The 16,032-nt window shown below is 38.5% G+C and overlaps 1 protein-coding gene across 1 annotated transcript in view; it reads left to right on the top strand.

Moving 5' to 3' along the window:
• SH2D4B (SH2 domain containing 4B) overlaps positions 1-13,642 on the top strand; it is a 67,486-nt gene extending 53,844 nt beyond the window's left edge. Inside the window, exons 7-8 of the mRNA XM_042818678.1 lie at positions 10,602-10,822; positions 13,550-13,642. Coding sequence (XP_042674612.1) covers positions 10,602-10,822; positions 13,550-13,642 — 314 coding nt within the window. The remainder of the gene's footprint in view (positions 1-10,601; positions 10,823-13,549) is intronic.
• The last annotated feature ends 2,390 nt before the right edge of the window (positions 13,643-16,032 follow it).

The raw sequence follows: 16,032 nt of genomic DNA, 5'->3' as shown, positions 1-16,032 counted from the left end.
AGAGGCTTCCTAACCAATGTTTGTTCACTTTGCCTCTGTAACTCAGAGAAGTCTGGCTCTTTCCTGACAGCTGAGTACCAGAAAACTGTCTGTGAAATGTCCAGTGTACTTCAAACTTACATTCAATCAGTTGCGTCCTAACCACATCCTGGCTTTCCTTCCCATTTTTCTTCTTAACATACAGGAAGGTTTTAATTTCAATTAAACCTGTATTTTAGGTTTTGCTTTATGTGACCTATTGTCAGTCTTTCTTTCTTATCAGCACAAAGACCTAGGGACCCTTGTTTCATCACTGTTATGGGCACTGTACTATTTACTGGGACTTAAATCAGATTACCAATGCGAAGAAAAACAATAAATATCAGCATTATCATCCCTGTAAGTAGGAAGAGCATTTCATAGGAATGCTGCAATCCTGGACTTTTTCGGTTCTTGTAACACTTGTGGTCAGATTTTGGAAAACAAACACAAACAAGTAAAAACCTCAACTGTTAATATGATGGTGTGTGGCATTTTATTTTATCTATTATTTTAAAACCTGGGCATTTATTTTGATGCTTAAATGGGAGTAGAACTCTTTTGAAGGTCTAGTCCCATGTGAGTTTATTCTGCATTAACAGCAGATGGTGAATGGTTTCAGCAGCTTTGTTTCTATTACCAGCAGGCTTTGATTTACTCCTTTGCTTTGCTTTTTTGTCTTTATTGCTTCTATTCTGAAACAGCAGAGATAAAGCTATTGTTATGTCTCAGCCATAGCTTTTCTCACACAATACTATTGATTTCTTCTTTGACTGTTTGTTTTTTGTACCATATTTAAAAAAACAGATTTGCTTTGAAAGGGAAAAAGGAAAATAAACCTTTTAGTTAGTTGGTACACAGCAAGATCCCACTGCTGAAAATACTTGTACGTATACTAAATGGTGTATGTTAATTCTGCTGTAAATGCCTGAGATTTGACCTACAAGGTCTATTCTGAGAATAATCCCTCCCATTTTATGATGTTGGTCCACAACATCGGAGGTGGATGTTGGTAGTATGGCAGTAGAGGTTGAACCTTCTTGCCAATATTCTTTTAAGTTTGGTTGCCAGGTGACAGACAGCAGCCGAGGGGCGCTCTATCAAAGTGGTGTCTGACATGGAAATGTATCTGGAGCAAAGGTGTGACATTGAATTCCTCACTGTAGAATAAATATCACCCACTGACATTCACTGATGCTTGCTCACATTTATGTGGACCAAATTGTGGATGTGACTGCAGTGAGGCAGTGGGTGGTGTGTTTCAGAAGTGGTGGCAACAGCAGTGGGTCACCTCTACTGGCACAGATTTTTAAGAGCGTGGCATGAAGGCTGTTGTTTGTTGCTGCTGAAAATACATAGATAATGGTGGTGACTGTGTTAAAAACCAGTTTTTTTCAGGCAACATTTTATCAAATAGTGTTAACATGCTCTTTTTAGCTTCTGTAGTTTTTATGGAAATAAATAGGAGGTATTACTTCTTGAGTGACGTACACGCATTCTGTTCTGTACTATTTCAGCTACAGATCAGACCATAAGCCACTGTAACTGGTAACAGAGTTCTTTAAATTCCATGTGACATTGGTAGTCTCAAGGATAACATAAAGAACTCATTCTAGACTTCATAGTTTTTTTGATGAATTGTGCCCTTCCCAACGAACACCAGTAATGTGTTCAGTTAACTTCAGAGTTCACACAGAGAATTGCACCCGTGGGAGAGAATTGAAAACTGCTACCTGAGGAAACTTGCTTTGAGTGATATAGAGGCTGCTTTTCTTAAGAGTATGAACTATAGCTTCAGTTCTTGCACTGAGGGAAGCAATCACTTCACCTTTCCTGCTTTTATTCTTTTTGTACTTCTGAGTGACTGAAAGATTTGTATGTTTGACTTTTTCCTAGGCCAGAGCTAGTAGCTACTGTCATGCATTTGAACATTTATTTTAAGCCTTTTCTGTTCCACCTTATTAGGTAATATTTATTAAGCGTACAAAGAAGAAAATAGCGAGCTATATTCTAGTCCTTATTTCCCCAGCTTCAGTTTTCTTCTTAGCTACTGTTTGTTACTTGTGCATATCTTCATTTGTTGTGGTCTCCAGAATCCATGACCCTCCTCTTCAGTTAGTTTCATGACATACTATCCTTACTAGCTGTTCTTGTTCTTCCTTACAGTGGTTTATATACTACTGCTGGTATGCTACCACTGCCTGTCAGACTGCTCTACCCGGTTGGAATTCTTATGCAGAAGGAGCAAGAGATTTTTCTGAAGAACTTGTAGCACTGGTTCAGCATAGGCTCAAAATAAAAAAAAATAAAAATAAAAAAATTTAAAAAAAGAAAAAGTGAGGTTTGTAACGGTTTCAGTTGTAGATGATCTTTTTTTGCCCTGTGTACGTGCAGAGTACACATACTGAACTTATTCTACCACTATCAGGAAGGAGGTGACGTTGCTACAGCCTTTATGTCCTTTTAAAATCCCTACGTTTTGTGGTGTCGTTACTGCAGGAACAGATTTAAGTGCTTTTACACTGGTACAATCACAGTTCACTTTATGATTTTGTACTGCTTTTTAATACATATCTTAGCTCAGGTACTGAATGTTTTCCTTTTATTGTTACATTTTAAAACACAAGAGTGTTGTTGTTGTTGTTTTTTTTATGGTATTCTCCATGTTAAATAATGCAATTTGAAACAGTTATTTGCTTTATAATTTTTAGTTTTATGAGATGAATGGGTGTATTGTTTTTTATTTTTTTTTCCTTTGAATATTCACAATAAACAGATTTCACACTTTTTTTTAGCTTTTGTTGTACCTTCCTCGCTAGAAGGACACCTTTACATCTCTTTGTGGATCATAGCAGTTACCTGTCACAAGTGCTTTCTAAAATAATCCGGGACTCTCAAATTAACATGGAAGGCATCTATTGAAATTCTTTAGGTGAGCTGTGTATGTAATAATTTCAAATAAAGAAATACAAATTCACCTCTACGAGATATTTGTCAATACTGATCTTCCGCTTTTTTTTCCTCTGTATTTTCTTCACACTTGTGGTCTGTAAGCATTTGTGACAAAGTTTCTTCTTCTTGTATTCAAAATTTAAATGAGTCTATCTTTGAAAACAGCTTTCTATGATGGATCTGTGGGCTATTTACAAGACAAGACCAAGTAGGAAGCGCGTTAAACCATGTGGGGCTAATATAAAAGCAAGATATTGCTGATAGATATATTTATAAGAAGTATAAGAGGTGATAATTCTGTTTTTTTTTTTTTTTTTTGTAGAAGTACCTTTCAAACTTGTATTTTGATTTTTATCCACCCTGCTATTTCAGTAAACATTAGGAACAAACAAACCCATGTAGGCTCATCTAAAACCATCCCAGATGCAGTAGGATCTGTTTGAAATTTTAGCTCACTTTTCTTATGATTTCTTTCAAAAGTAATTGCCTTTAGTCATAAAGTTCTGAGTAGGTTGGCTATTTATATCCAACTATATGTTTTTATCTTTGGGATCACGTAGGCAGAAAAAGCTATAGAAATTTCCTCAAATCACAACTTTTTCAATTAATAACTTTTTTATTCCAAATATTGTGTCTGTCCAGCTGACTTATTCAGTTCCAGAAAAGGGAAGATTAGCTTAGAAAATTCTTTTCTAATTCAATTATTCTCTCTCAAAGTACAGTTTAGACCTGCCCATATAATTGAACAACCACAGTCCTTTATATTATTCTGCTAACTTCTTATGTTTCCTTGTGTTTGCTCATTTGTCATATATACTTTCTCAAAGTGCTGTGTCCATATGAACTTTATCATGTGAATTATTCATGCGATGGTAGCCAAGTAATATTTAAGTTCGTGTGAGTTTTGATCTAATTCTGCCGAAGACAAAGGAAATAATAGCATTGGCTTGTCTGTGTTTTGGATCTTCCTTCCTAATTTTGACTGTAGAGATAGATCACATACTTCCCCAGTTATATGTCTTAAGTTGCATAAACAGGATATTATGTTTTATCTGCAAATGCTCATGATTGTTCAACAAATCAATTTTTTCATGAAATAGAATGCTTTTCATAATGGTAATGAAAGCACTTTTGGCATGAATGCTCTCACAATTATTTACTTAAGCTTGCATTTGTGTTGCTTTTGCAACACAAAAAAACCTTTCGCACTGAAGTGAATTCAAACTGAGGAAAAAGTCAATGTAAAGCGAGAATGCATCAGGTAAATGCATAGTTTCTGTTGCAAGGGGGGAGGTGAGCATTTCTGGGCTGTTTATAACTTTTGTCCCTCTAATCTCAGTCAACCTCTGATTTAAATCAGTGCATATGAGTGTGTTAAAGATGTCTTGATCATTAGGGGCAAGTTATGTTTCTGTACTGACATTTATATTACACATGGTAGCAGGGCAATCTCAAAAGTAATGTCTCCTATTATGTTGGCCCACAATGCCAGCATGTGGAAGTCTGTATGAAGCAAATTAAATTCCTCCATAAAGAAACAATGGCACCCACTGACATTCATCAATTCTTGCTGAAAATTTATCAAGACCAAACAACAGATTTGAGCACAGTGAGGTGTTTCAGTAGTGCAAACAGTGATGTGTGAGAGAAGCCTTGTGACGGATGGCAGTACAGATTATTATGACTGGCATGCAGGCTTTTGCTCATCAATTCTGAAAACACACAGCTAATGGTGGTGACTATCTTGAAAATTGTGTTTTGTAGCTCTGAATTTGCTCTCTCAAATAGTGTCATCATTCTCTTTGTTTCTGCTGTAGTTTCCATAGAAATAAAGAGGAGACATTAGTTTTGGAGTTACCAATGTGTTAGGTCACTGCTAGATCACATGGACGTGTTCACAGTCAATGGACATGACTTTAATTGAATCATCAAAAAATAATTCTAGACTAGTAGATTTTCTTGCCTTCTTGACAAATTTTATCAGCTTTTTTAGTTTGGGTTCATTCTTGTTACGGCATTGTCTTAACAAATGTTTATGTACTTCTCCTGAGTTTCAATCAAAGATGTGTGTAGGATAATGCTGAGAGAAGAGCGGGAAGCTGAAGTATCGTTGCATAATATTTCAGAATAGTATTTTCTTGTTAATGAGTGTAGTGCAAACCTGAAGGCAGCGCCAGAACTTCTCGGCTGTGCCCACTGAACTCATAATGGAATCTGCAGTTGTAGTATGATCTTATTATGCTCTAAATAACAGGATGTTCTTTTTCCTTTTCTGGATGATTGGTGGCATTAAATATATATGTATATATATATATATATATATATAATGTTTACAACAGAATTGTTAAGATTTGCATATCGTCTACAAATGGTCGTGATGTGATCTATATATAAAAAGAAAGCCAGTAATTGGGAACAGATCAGTTGATGATTAATAAGTTTCTGTTCTATGATTTGAAAAATCTGTCCTTCAAAAAATTAAAATGCCTGTTCCACAGCATTGCAATTAGAATGTTTTAAGTGGGCATGTAGATTTGTATAATATGATGGGTGCATGCATTGTATGTAAGAGGGACTAAAATCAAGCCAGATGCTAGGATTTATGTTTTCAAGAGGAGTTACACCTTTGATCCTCTCCCAGTCAAAACTCTATTGCTCTTCTGCAGTTTGCTGTAGACAGCAGGTAGCACATATTCTCTGAGGTAAATTATTTGAAATGACAGAGGGAACATATAAGGCAGCACTGAAATGAGTTTCAGTGGGGTAGCAACTTCTATTCAAACACACTGGTACGTGTTGGGGCACTCAAAGTTAAAATGCTGATACTGATGTTTGTGAATAATTTTTTTTGCTGTCTATTTTAGAAACTTGTGCATAGAGTACTGATTTTGCTACTTTGGGCCAAATATTCAGCTGGCATACATAAATGTAACTCTTTTAATGTTATTTACAAAAGTTTGAAGTACACCAACAATGCATTACTTTTTTTTTTTTTTTTTTTTTTTTTTAAGAGACTGGCAAGGATTAGAAAGAAAAAAAATCCCTTTCAAATCACCAGTGATTTCCTTTTCCAGAGACCGTTTAATATCCTAACTAGCACAAAGAAGAGCATTGGTGATTCTAATCCTCTTACCAGAGCCTTGGGAAACCAAAGTTTCTTGACTTCAGTTCAAGCTATGTTAAATAGCTTGTGAAGGAAGTGAAGGAAGACTTTCAGTGCTGCGATCACCACCCAATGTACAATTGACCCAAAGAACAATAAAGTAATTGGAAGATTAGAGAGAGAAGGGTGTGGGGAAGAAACTGCACTATTTGAGAGTCAGGCGAAAAAGAGAGGAAAGTATCTGGCTGACAGTTTATTGCACTATCTTTAATAGAAAAGAGAATAAAGCAAAAAGAATTTGGTTGTGAGCAATGTAGCTTTTCTCACCAACTCAATGACAAAAAGTGGCCAGACCAAAAATACACTCTGGCAAGGAAGATAACATCATGTGGAAGCCTGCAATGTTTTAGCTCTACTGGTGGGATCTGACAGCAGGTGAGCAGATTCTTTAGTATTAAACTAACTGATGCTAAAAGAATGTGATTTTATATACCTGATAGTATCCTGAGACTACTGTTCACCATATAATGCAAGCCATTTTTTGTTTTGATTTTATTTTTTGATTTTATACAATTTTTTGTAGCTGCCGAATTGCCTAGGCCAACTCATTCCTCACCAGAGCTGTGTAATCATTCAGATCCTGGTTAGGCTTAGATAGGGGTAATTGTAACATCACCCACTTCCTATCCCCAAAGTTAGCAGTGTGTTTTTAACCTAGAATTACTGTATGAACATTGACTATTGGAGCTAATATGTTATTTGTTGCTGATGGAGCTGATGGTTCTTTCCTGCGCCATCGAGTGCTGTGAACTCATTATGGTTTATCTAAATTTGTTTCTAGGAAGGATTTTTCATGGAAGTAGGCATTGTAATATTAATAGAAATCTTTCTTAGTGCATTTAAATTCAGTTAGTTTAAAGGCTGGATGTTTGCCTTAACGAAGAATTGGATTTCTTGGTGTGTGTCACCTGGTATATGGCTCTGCATAATATGCTGTATTGTATGGATTCATACTTCTATTGTCTTTTCATCTGAGCAGAGTTTGAGAGTTACTTTTAATGATTCATCTTGGATTTCTCCAAGTAACTCCGTTTTTAGTATTGCAAAGTGTAGCAATTGACACTGATAATGGAGCAGTTGCATGCTGTTTCTAAACAAGTATGTATGTTTGCATGTTTACTGCTTATTTTGTGTGGCAGGTGTAAAGATTTTTACCTTATTCAGCAGAGCATGTATGTATATTTTTGTCCTCAGTCCGATGATATTTCATTAGGGACCTCTGAGTCCCTCTGGGTCTGAGCCTTTGTCATCATTGTCAGCATTGCAGCAAGTAAAACTGTAAAAGAAAATCATTGCCTTAAGGTAGACAAAAATGGAATGAGGAAGAACTTTCCTATCTTTCTTAACTTTCTTAACATTGCTTGCTATTAGGATCGAAATCTCGTCAGTCCCTTCCCACACCTCCCAGAGTGATCATTTTCTGCATGGGCTTAATTAGAGCATCCCATGGTTTGGTCTTTGAGGTAGGCTCTGCTTTGTACTGACTGTCAGTTCCTGGGATATGCTTATTAATGCACTAAAAAACAGTGTGGTTTTCAGCACTTGAACTCCATGGAATGTTCACTGGGACGTGTGCAGAGTTATATAATGACAACCAGTTCCCTTAAATATAATATAATATAATATAATAATGTGGCTGTCAGGTGAGGTCCCGGATGACTGGAGGAAGGGTCACGTCACTCCCATATACAAGAAGGGGAGCAGGGAGGACCCGGGGAACTACAGGCCGGTGAGTCTCACCTCCGTGCCTGGGAAGATCATGGAACGGATCCTCCTGGACAACATGCTCGATCACATAAAGAATGAGCATGTGATCCGAGACAGCCAGCACGGCTTCACCAAAGGAAGGTCATGCCTAACTAATCTTGTGGCCTTCTATGATGGAGTGACGGCATTGGTGGACGAAGGGAAGGCGACTGATGTCATTTACCTGGACCTGAGCAAGGCCTTTGACATGGTCCCCCACCACATCCTCATCTCCAAATTGGAGGGAAGTGGATTTGATGGGTGGACGACCCGATGGGTAAGAAACTGGTTGAAAGGCCGCAGACAGAGGGTGGTGGTCAATGGCTCTATGTCCAGGTGGAGGCCGGTAACAAGTGGTGTCCCCCAAGGGTCTGTCTTGGGACCGGTGCTCTTTAACATCTTTATTAATGACATCGATGAGGGAATTGAGTGCACCCTCAGCAAGTTTGCTGACGACACCAAGCTGAGTGGTGCGGTTGATACGGTGGAAGGAAGGGATGCCATTCAGAGGGACCTCGACAGGCTGGAGGGCTGGGCTCGGGTGAACCTAATGAGGTTCAACACGGCAAAGTGCAAGGTTTTGCATTTGGGCCGGAAGAACCCCAGGCACCCGTACAGGCTGGGAGGAGTGGTCCTTGAGAGCAGCTCGGCAGAGAAGGACCTGGGGGTCCTGATGGACGAGAGACTGAACATGAGCCAGCAGTGCGCTCTGGCAGCTCGAAAGGCAAATGGGATCCTGGGCTCCATCAGGAGAGGGGTGGTCAGCAGGGACAGGGAGGTGATTGTCCCTCTCTACTCGGCTCTTGTGAGGCCCCATCTGGAGTACTGTGTCCAGGTGTGGAGCCCTCAGTACAAGAAAGACATTGAGATTTTGGAAAGGGTCCAGAGGAGGGCGACTAAGATGATCAGGGGGCTGGAGCACCTCCCCTATGAGGACAGGCTGAGGGAGTTGGGCTTGTTCAGCCTGGAGAAGAGAAGGCTGCGGGGTGACCTCATTGCAGCCTATCAATACCTGAAGGGAACCTACACCCACGAGGGGAGTAAACTCTTCAAAAGGGCTGACAACAGCAGGACTAGGGGAAATGGATCCAAGTTGAAGGAGGGAAGATTTAGGTTGGATGTTAGGGGGAAGTTCTATACAAGGAGAGTGGTTAGGCCCTGGAACGGGCTGCCCAGGGAGGTTGTGGATGCCCCGTCCTTGGATGTGTTTAAGGCCAGGTTGGACAGGGTCCTGGGCAACCTGATTTGAATGTGTGTGTTTGGTGGCCCTGCTAGGCAGGGGGGTTGGAACTACATGATCCTTGAGGTCCCTTCCAACCCGGGTGATTCTGTGATTCTGTGATTCTGTGTGTAATATGTATTGTAATATTTATGTATTTAGCTTCACAGAGATTAACTTTGGAACATGTATATATATTATTTATTGACATTTATGCCCTTCTTGCATCCAGGATGGCCTAACTCAATATCTGTTCTTGATTAAAGTGAGCATCTGGTATTTTACAGATAATTATGAGACATGAGCTTATTGTCCTCTAGGCCTATCAGACAAATTGGAACCGAACTCTCCATGTGGACAGTGAGATATGTTTCAGATCACACCTTTTGCGTTGTACTTCAGGGTTTATCTGTTGTACCCTGTTTGCCAGCAAAAGTACCAGCAACATCAGTGCTATATCCTAGGACCAGAAAGGAAAGAAGTGATGAGGATGTATCCAGCACAGAAGAATAAAATGGGAAAGTTGAAAGCTCTGCTGTTGTTAAACTTTCTCCTTTGTTTACTAATCTGAATTTGTAATCCTTCTTAATTCCTGAGAAATAGGTTTGTCGTACAGCAAAGGAATGAATTCAGGGAGGGGGAATGTAAAAAGCAAGTAGTTAGTGATCAGGATGTTGAGAGTTTTTTCCCTGACACGTTTTCTAGAAAGTTAGGTTAGCTCAGGAGGAAAAATAGCATAAAACCACAGGATGACAGGTATGTACTGCAAGAAGCCTCACAAAATTTTGTCCTCTCTTGTTCTAAAGCAAGGTGCGTAACTCATTGTTCATTATGAGCCATAAACACTAGCTCAACTGTGATTAACATATCCAATATCCACTTATTTGTGTACCCTAGTTCATGGCTACACATGTATTAATTAAAGGAGGTTATTACTCTGAACTTAAGCCTAAAAGAAGAGGATTGCAATCTTTGTTTCTTGGTCTCCTCTCTAACAGCATTTCCTAGAAGAGCAAGCCTGTGACCAGATAACCTAATATGTTTATCTCTGTTAACAGTTCTGATAGCTGCAGGATTTGGTTTCATATAATCATGGAATCATACAATGGCCTGCATTGAAAAGGACCTCAGAGCTCATCTGGTTTGAACCCCGCTGCTGCAAGCAGGGTTGCCAACCACTAGGCCAGGCTGCCCAGAGCCAGTTTATTTTTGCTTTTGGTTATCTGCATGCATTTGAAAGAAGTTGTTGGGTCAAGGGAACCCCAGCAAAATGCTTTTTCTTCAGGCACTTCAGGCACTTGCGTAGTTTTCATTCCTTAGAATCTGTTAAAACACTTGTTTGAAGCCATACGTAGTCTCCGTAGCTGTAACTCCTCCTACAATCATTTGAATATTTAGTAGCTAAGCAAGTTTAGTTTTACTTATACTTTGCACTCGTGTCATTGGTTCTGCTAAGTTCTGCCAATCTGTTGTCATCTTAACTGCAGCTTTTTTCTTTGCCAGGTATTATTAGCCGCCAGGAGGCAGAAGAGCTGCTGATGAATAAATCTGAAGGAACATTCCTGGTGCGAGTCAGTGAGAAAATCTGGGGCTACGCATTGTCTTATCGCCAACAAAGTGGGTTCAAACACTTCTTGGTTGATGCTTCGGGGGATTTCTACAGCTTCTTGGGGGTAGATCCAAACCGACATGCAACACTGACAGACCTTATTGATTTTCACAAGGTAACACTCACTAGGTAGAGATCAATAGTTGAGTGGAGGTGATTAATAATTTAAAGAGTAGCCATGTAATTTGAAACCACACTAGAGAGAAGTAAGGATAGCAAGGAAAGGAATATATCTGTGTATATATTCTAGAGTAAGCTTTGCTTTAACATTTATAGTTGGTATCTTTTGTTGCAGTGCATCGGAAAGCTGTTCCCCTTTCTCTGTAGACATCTCGTTTGTGTTTTCCTTTAAGCAGTCTCAGGCAATGTATACTTTCATAGGCTAAAACCAGACTAATAAGGGTTGAGAGAATTAACACTTTTTGAGCCTCTATGCTTTACAGAATTGCATGGGAAATACCACAGAAAAGGTCTTTGAATGAAGTTTCAGCATTTTTAGAGCCTTTGATGTGAGGGCTGTAATGTGCGAAAGCAGAGCAGTGGAGCAGAAAAGAAAGGAATATAGAGGTTTTCTGTTGTAGAGAGGTGCTAAGAGTTGTTCCTTATCATCCAAAACAACTTTATGAGAGTAACTTAACTGAGGTCTTTGCCGAGTTTAGATGGGTTTGAATTACTTTGTCTCTAACTCGTGTTTCCTGTTTAGCAAAAGGAGACAAAACAGAAGCACTGTTTCTGGTAGCATAGGCTGTTTTCATCACCTCAAATCTTTCTCCAAATTCAAACTAATTCTATTATTTTTTTTTGTTCTTTCATACAGTATTTAATTTTTCCAATATTCAGTCTCACAGTCACTAAGCAGAGATGATTTTTCTTCTAATCTCCCCTTCTGAATCTTTGGTATTTCACTTAGTTTGCAACTTCTCCTCAGTCAGACCTGCAGCTGTAATCTTTAAATTACAACTGTTATTACCAGTACAGCATACTGTAAATCAATTCTTTTGGATTTGATTGGTTTAACAAAATGAACCTGAGTTTCTCAGAATTTGCATGTTATGAAGGAAGAGGAATTATAGCGTGACATTCTTCATAGAAACACAGATGGTCATCAAGGGCAAAAAATCCCAAACTCATTCAGGTTGACTGAAAACAATTTATTTGTTCTGGTTTTGTTATGACTTTTCTCATCCTAGGCAATCGCTGTACTAGAAATCTATTTACAGACAGCAGTAGAGTACTTCTCAGAAGCTGAATAGCTTTTAGTTCGCGCTGTCTAAATTTTTTTAGATATTTCTTGATAATAGGTATTAGTTCCCCCTGTATTAAGCCTATCAGAGTAGCTCCTTCACCTTTAATGTCACCACACAGTTCTCTTTTAAGTGTCTAGCGTAACAGCTACATTAAAATTGTTCCCTTTGACAACCAGCTCTGTAGGCTTCTTTATCCTCTCTCTCATACGGTTTTCTCAGAAGCTTCTCTGCCTGCCTATTCTGGTGATGTACATTGTCAAGTGCCCTACAGCCTTTTGGTAACTGGCTATGCAATTTTGATTTCTCCAAATCATAAACCTTTCTCTTGCAGCTATTGCAATATTATTTGGAGCAATTGCTGCTTCCTCATTACTGTTTTTGCCGAGAGTACAGCTTCCTAATGCAAAAGATGCCAAAATTCCTTGAAGGTTCCTTTTCACTTCCAATCAAAATGAGCAAGGCTGGCATAACTAGTCCTGCAGTTATTAGCGCTTATTCATTTACAACTGCTTCATTTCAATTACAAAAAGTTAATACAAAGAAATCAATCCACTGATTGTTAATGGGAAGAACAAATATCTTGCAGAAAGAATGTAAATTTCCATTTTCTTTGCACCTATGTACTGTGCAGCAGGCAGCAGTAATACAACCATGATATTGCTAAATCCTTGCATTTGCTTTCTCATAACTTTCTCAAAAGCAGTTAACTTGAGTATTAAATTTTCTGAACTTAGCTTGATGAGTGACTGAGGTGGAACCACATCTTGGACTCTGTGTGTGTTCTGAGGAAATTAGGCACCAAATTTCCACTGCATTTTAGTAGAAACTGGATGCCTTTTGAAAAATGTAGGCCTAAAACTTGGATCAAATTTTATGCCATTGCAGTCAGTAACAATGCATGTGTAAATCTCCAACTTATGCAATAACAAAAATGAATTATTATTACTCTAGAAGTAATGCAAAGACCACGTTCTCTACTGTTTTAGTGAGTTCTTTACTATTATTATTCATCTTAGTGATAAATTACTAGAATTACAGGTTTGTCATGCGAGTATCTAATTAATGAAAAGAGGTGCTATTTTTAAAGATTATTTTTGCCTTAGCAAGATTACTATCTTCAGCTTCTCAGCCAGAAAGCTGTTACGCTGTTGTGTGTGAGCACTCAGCATTGCACTCTTGCTCAGTCTTCTTGGGAAAGTTTCCAGCATCGCAAAGGCTGTGGGAGTAGCACAGTAGGACTGCTATGTCTGTTAAAAATTAATCATTCAGAACACTTTTTACAGGCATTTATAGCTGTTTGTCTTAGCATAGCAACTTAGAGGTGAGTCAAATCACAGCATTTTTTGTGCATCAGCTATTTGATACCACTATTTGATACTGGCACAATTTACACAATTTACCACTGACATAAATACCAAATAAAGCAAGAAGAAAATACATAGTTGATAGGATCCCTTAGCTGATCTTATTTTTATCAAGTATGCTTTGTAGCTGATTACCAACAAGTGATATATTTTTAATGTTATCAGCTTTTAGAATTCAGGGAAAGACTTAGAAGTCTATGAATGATACTCTAATTTGTTTTACCTTTCTAGGAAGAAATCATCACATCCTCAGGTGGGGAGCTGCTACTGGAGCCATGCGGACAGCAGAAGAATCCACCAGACTACAGCCCTTTATTTGAGTAACCAGGACTCATTGGAATGTGTTCTGGGTAGCTGCAGTAACAATAGATAGCCACAAAAGTAAATACCAAAAAGTAATTAACAGACTTTATAAGCCACTGGTCTTGTGGCCAAAGAGTGTCCTCATTAGAAGACCCCAAATGTGTCTGGTTCACATGTGATTTATCAAGATTATTCATATTGCAAGCTTTTTTAAAGATGAAAAACTACTGACAGATTACAGATGAGGACTATTTCCAGAAATTTTTAAAAGGTTGTGGCCAATTGTAGTGAAAGCTAAGTTGCTGTCCTAATTTTCCTGACATTTAAGATTGAAAATGCAAAATCATATACTTCTAACAGATTGAAGTATGGTTGGGAACTATTCGTTGAGCCTTATGTAATGCACCAGTATTGCTGATCAAGCTCTTTTTTCCAAAGCAAAATTGTCAGGTTCTATGGATGATCTGTTTACTCAGTTGTGCACTTTCGGAAGCAAGCAATGCAGTCTTAAAATGTCCTTTTCCAGTTTGTGATTGCTCAAATGACTAGATATAGCTGGAGTCTTTGTATCCTGCTTTTCAATACAGACTGGCAAAGTTCACTGCAGCAGAGACAATCGGGGCAGTCATTCTCACTCTGTTTACAGTTACATGCAGTTGAGCTGCCCCAGAAGGAATTCTCCAGTACAAAAAAATGGTCAGTTCGAATAAACTTGTTATTCTGGTAACCACTGTTTGATCTGTAGTAGGAACAACAACTCATACTGACCTTGTCATGTTTAGGTTTTTTCTGATGTACAAGATACGTGCTGGAGATTCCTACTTTTACTTTGCTATAGTACTAGATATCTTCCTTGGTAGTACTAGTTATCTTTCTTGGCTGAGCTGTAAGTGGTACTGTAACATCTCATAACAAATCAATTCAGGAAATGCAGTAAATAAGCAATGCTTATTAGCTGGAGTTGCTCTTAGCATACAGTTCCCAGATAAGACATCTGGGCTTCTCACAGCAACTGAGTTTTCTGAGATAGGACATTATTTAGCTGCAGCTGATAACTTGAGATACCAAGTGTCTTGGAAACTAAATAAAGAGCCAAGATACCCAAGGAGTCTTGGATTTTTTTAAAAAGTATGCTCCTCTGCAGATCACCATAGTCTGGATCCTCAAAATGGAATATAGCTCTGCAATTCTGCATGTAGACTTAATTAACTCCTCTAGTACAATTTCTGGTCTCTGTTAAAGGGGAAGCCTGGTGTGGTATGTCTGATCTGGGACCACAGTGCTCCAGACCATGGAGCTCAGCACAATGGTGATTCTCTGTGCATTTCAAATATGGACACTGTAAAAGCCATAAGTAAGCTGCTTTCCCCTCTGCCCTCAATAGAATGTTCAGCAAGAGCTATCTAAACCCTCCAAGGAGCTCCCATATCTACTACCTGCTTTCTTACCTTCCAGAGGTATGTACCCATACATACCTCTGAGGCCAGAATGCTGAAGAAAGGAATTCACATTCACAGAGACTGTTGAGAATAGTTCTATTCATTTCTAATTAAAAAGTTCTCAGCATGTTCCCTTTATTTATTTATTTATTTACTTACTTACTTATTTATTTTAGGGGTAAGAAGGCCTGGGCATATAGCTTTCTATCCTATGATGTAGTCAACATCATAACAGCATCATCATTTTCACTTTGGACTACATTTCCTATGTTTCCTTAGTTTTGTTAATTTTTCTGCTGATTCCATCCACTTCTCGTTCTATGTTTTACCTAGCTTTAAAATAAATTTCTTTTAAGTTCCTCTGCAAATGAAATTGCTGTCTGGAAAACTGCAATTTCATCTGAGAAATTTATTATGCTAATAAATGTCAGAATTCTCAAATAAAGGAATTGCTTTTTTTTCCATAGCTTCACAGAAACAATGAAAAACAACCAGCCGATTCATAGAGTATCAGCAAAGAAAAACTCAACAATATATAACCAGAAGCAGCAGCAGCAGTGAAATAGAGTGCAACTTGACTTAAGATAAATTTTGAAAGAAACAAAGATCATAGCAAGGAGAAACTAAGAACAGGAACTTCTTGGTAGAGATGTGTGGTTGCTCCCTGCACGGATAAAAAAAAAATGGGGAAAATATACACTGATAAATAATAGGGGGAAATGTGCTTATCCCATAGTTTTGGAAGCATTTTGGCAGTCTGCTGCCCTTGGAGGAAGAGTAGGAACTGCTGCCTCTTCTTTAAAGGTTGCCTTTTTTTCTGCTGGCCTTAGAGCTTTCAGCAGTAAGGTGAGTTTGAGCTCAGTGTACCTCTACATTTGCTGTTTTCTGAAGCTGTTCATCTCCGTGTACTAAATTTTTTCCTCTGCTGCAGTTTCACTGTCTAGAATGGGCAGTTTTATTCTTTTTTGCAGT

This window comes from Centrocercus urophasianus, unplaced genomic scaffold, assembly GCF_019232065.1.
Source record: "Centrocercus urophasianus isolate 14NV4802_14NV808 unplaced genomic scaffold, USGS_Curo_1.0 seq_17, whole genome shotgun sequence".
NCBI lineage: Eukaryota > Metazoa > Chordata > Aves > Galliformes > Phasianidae > Centrocercus > Centrocercus urophasianus.
This window is presented reverse-complemented; position numbering and strand designations above follow the sequence as displayed.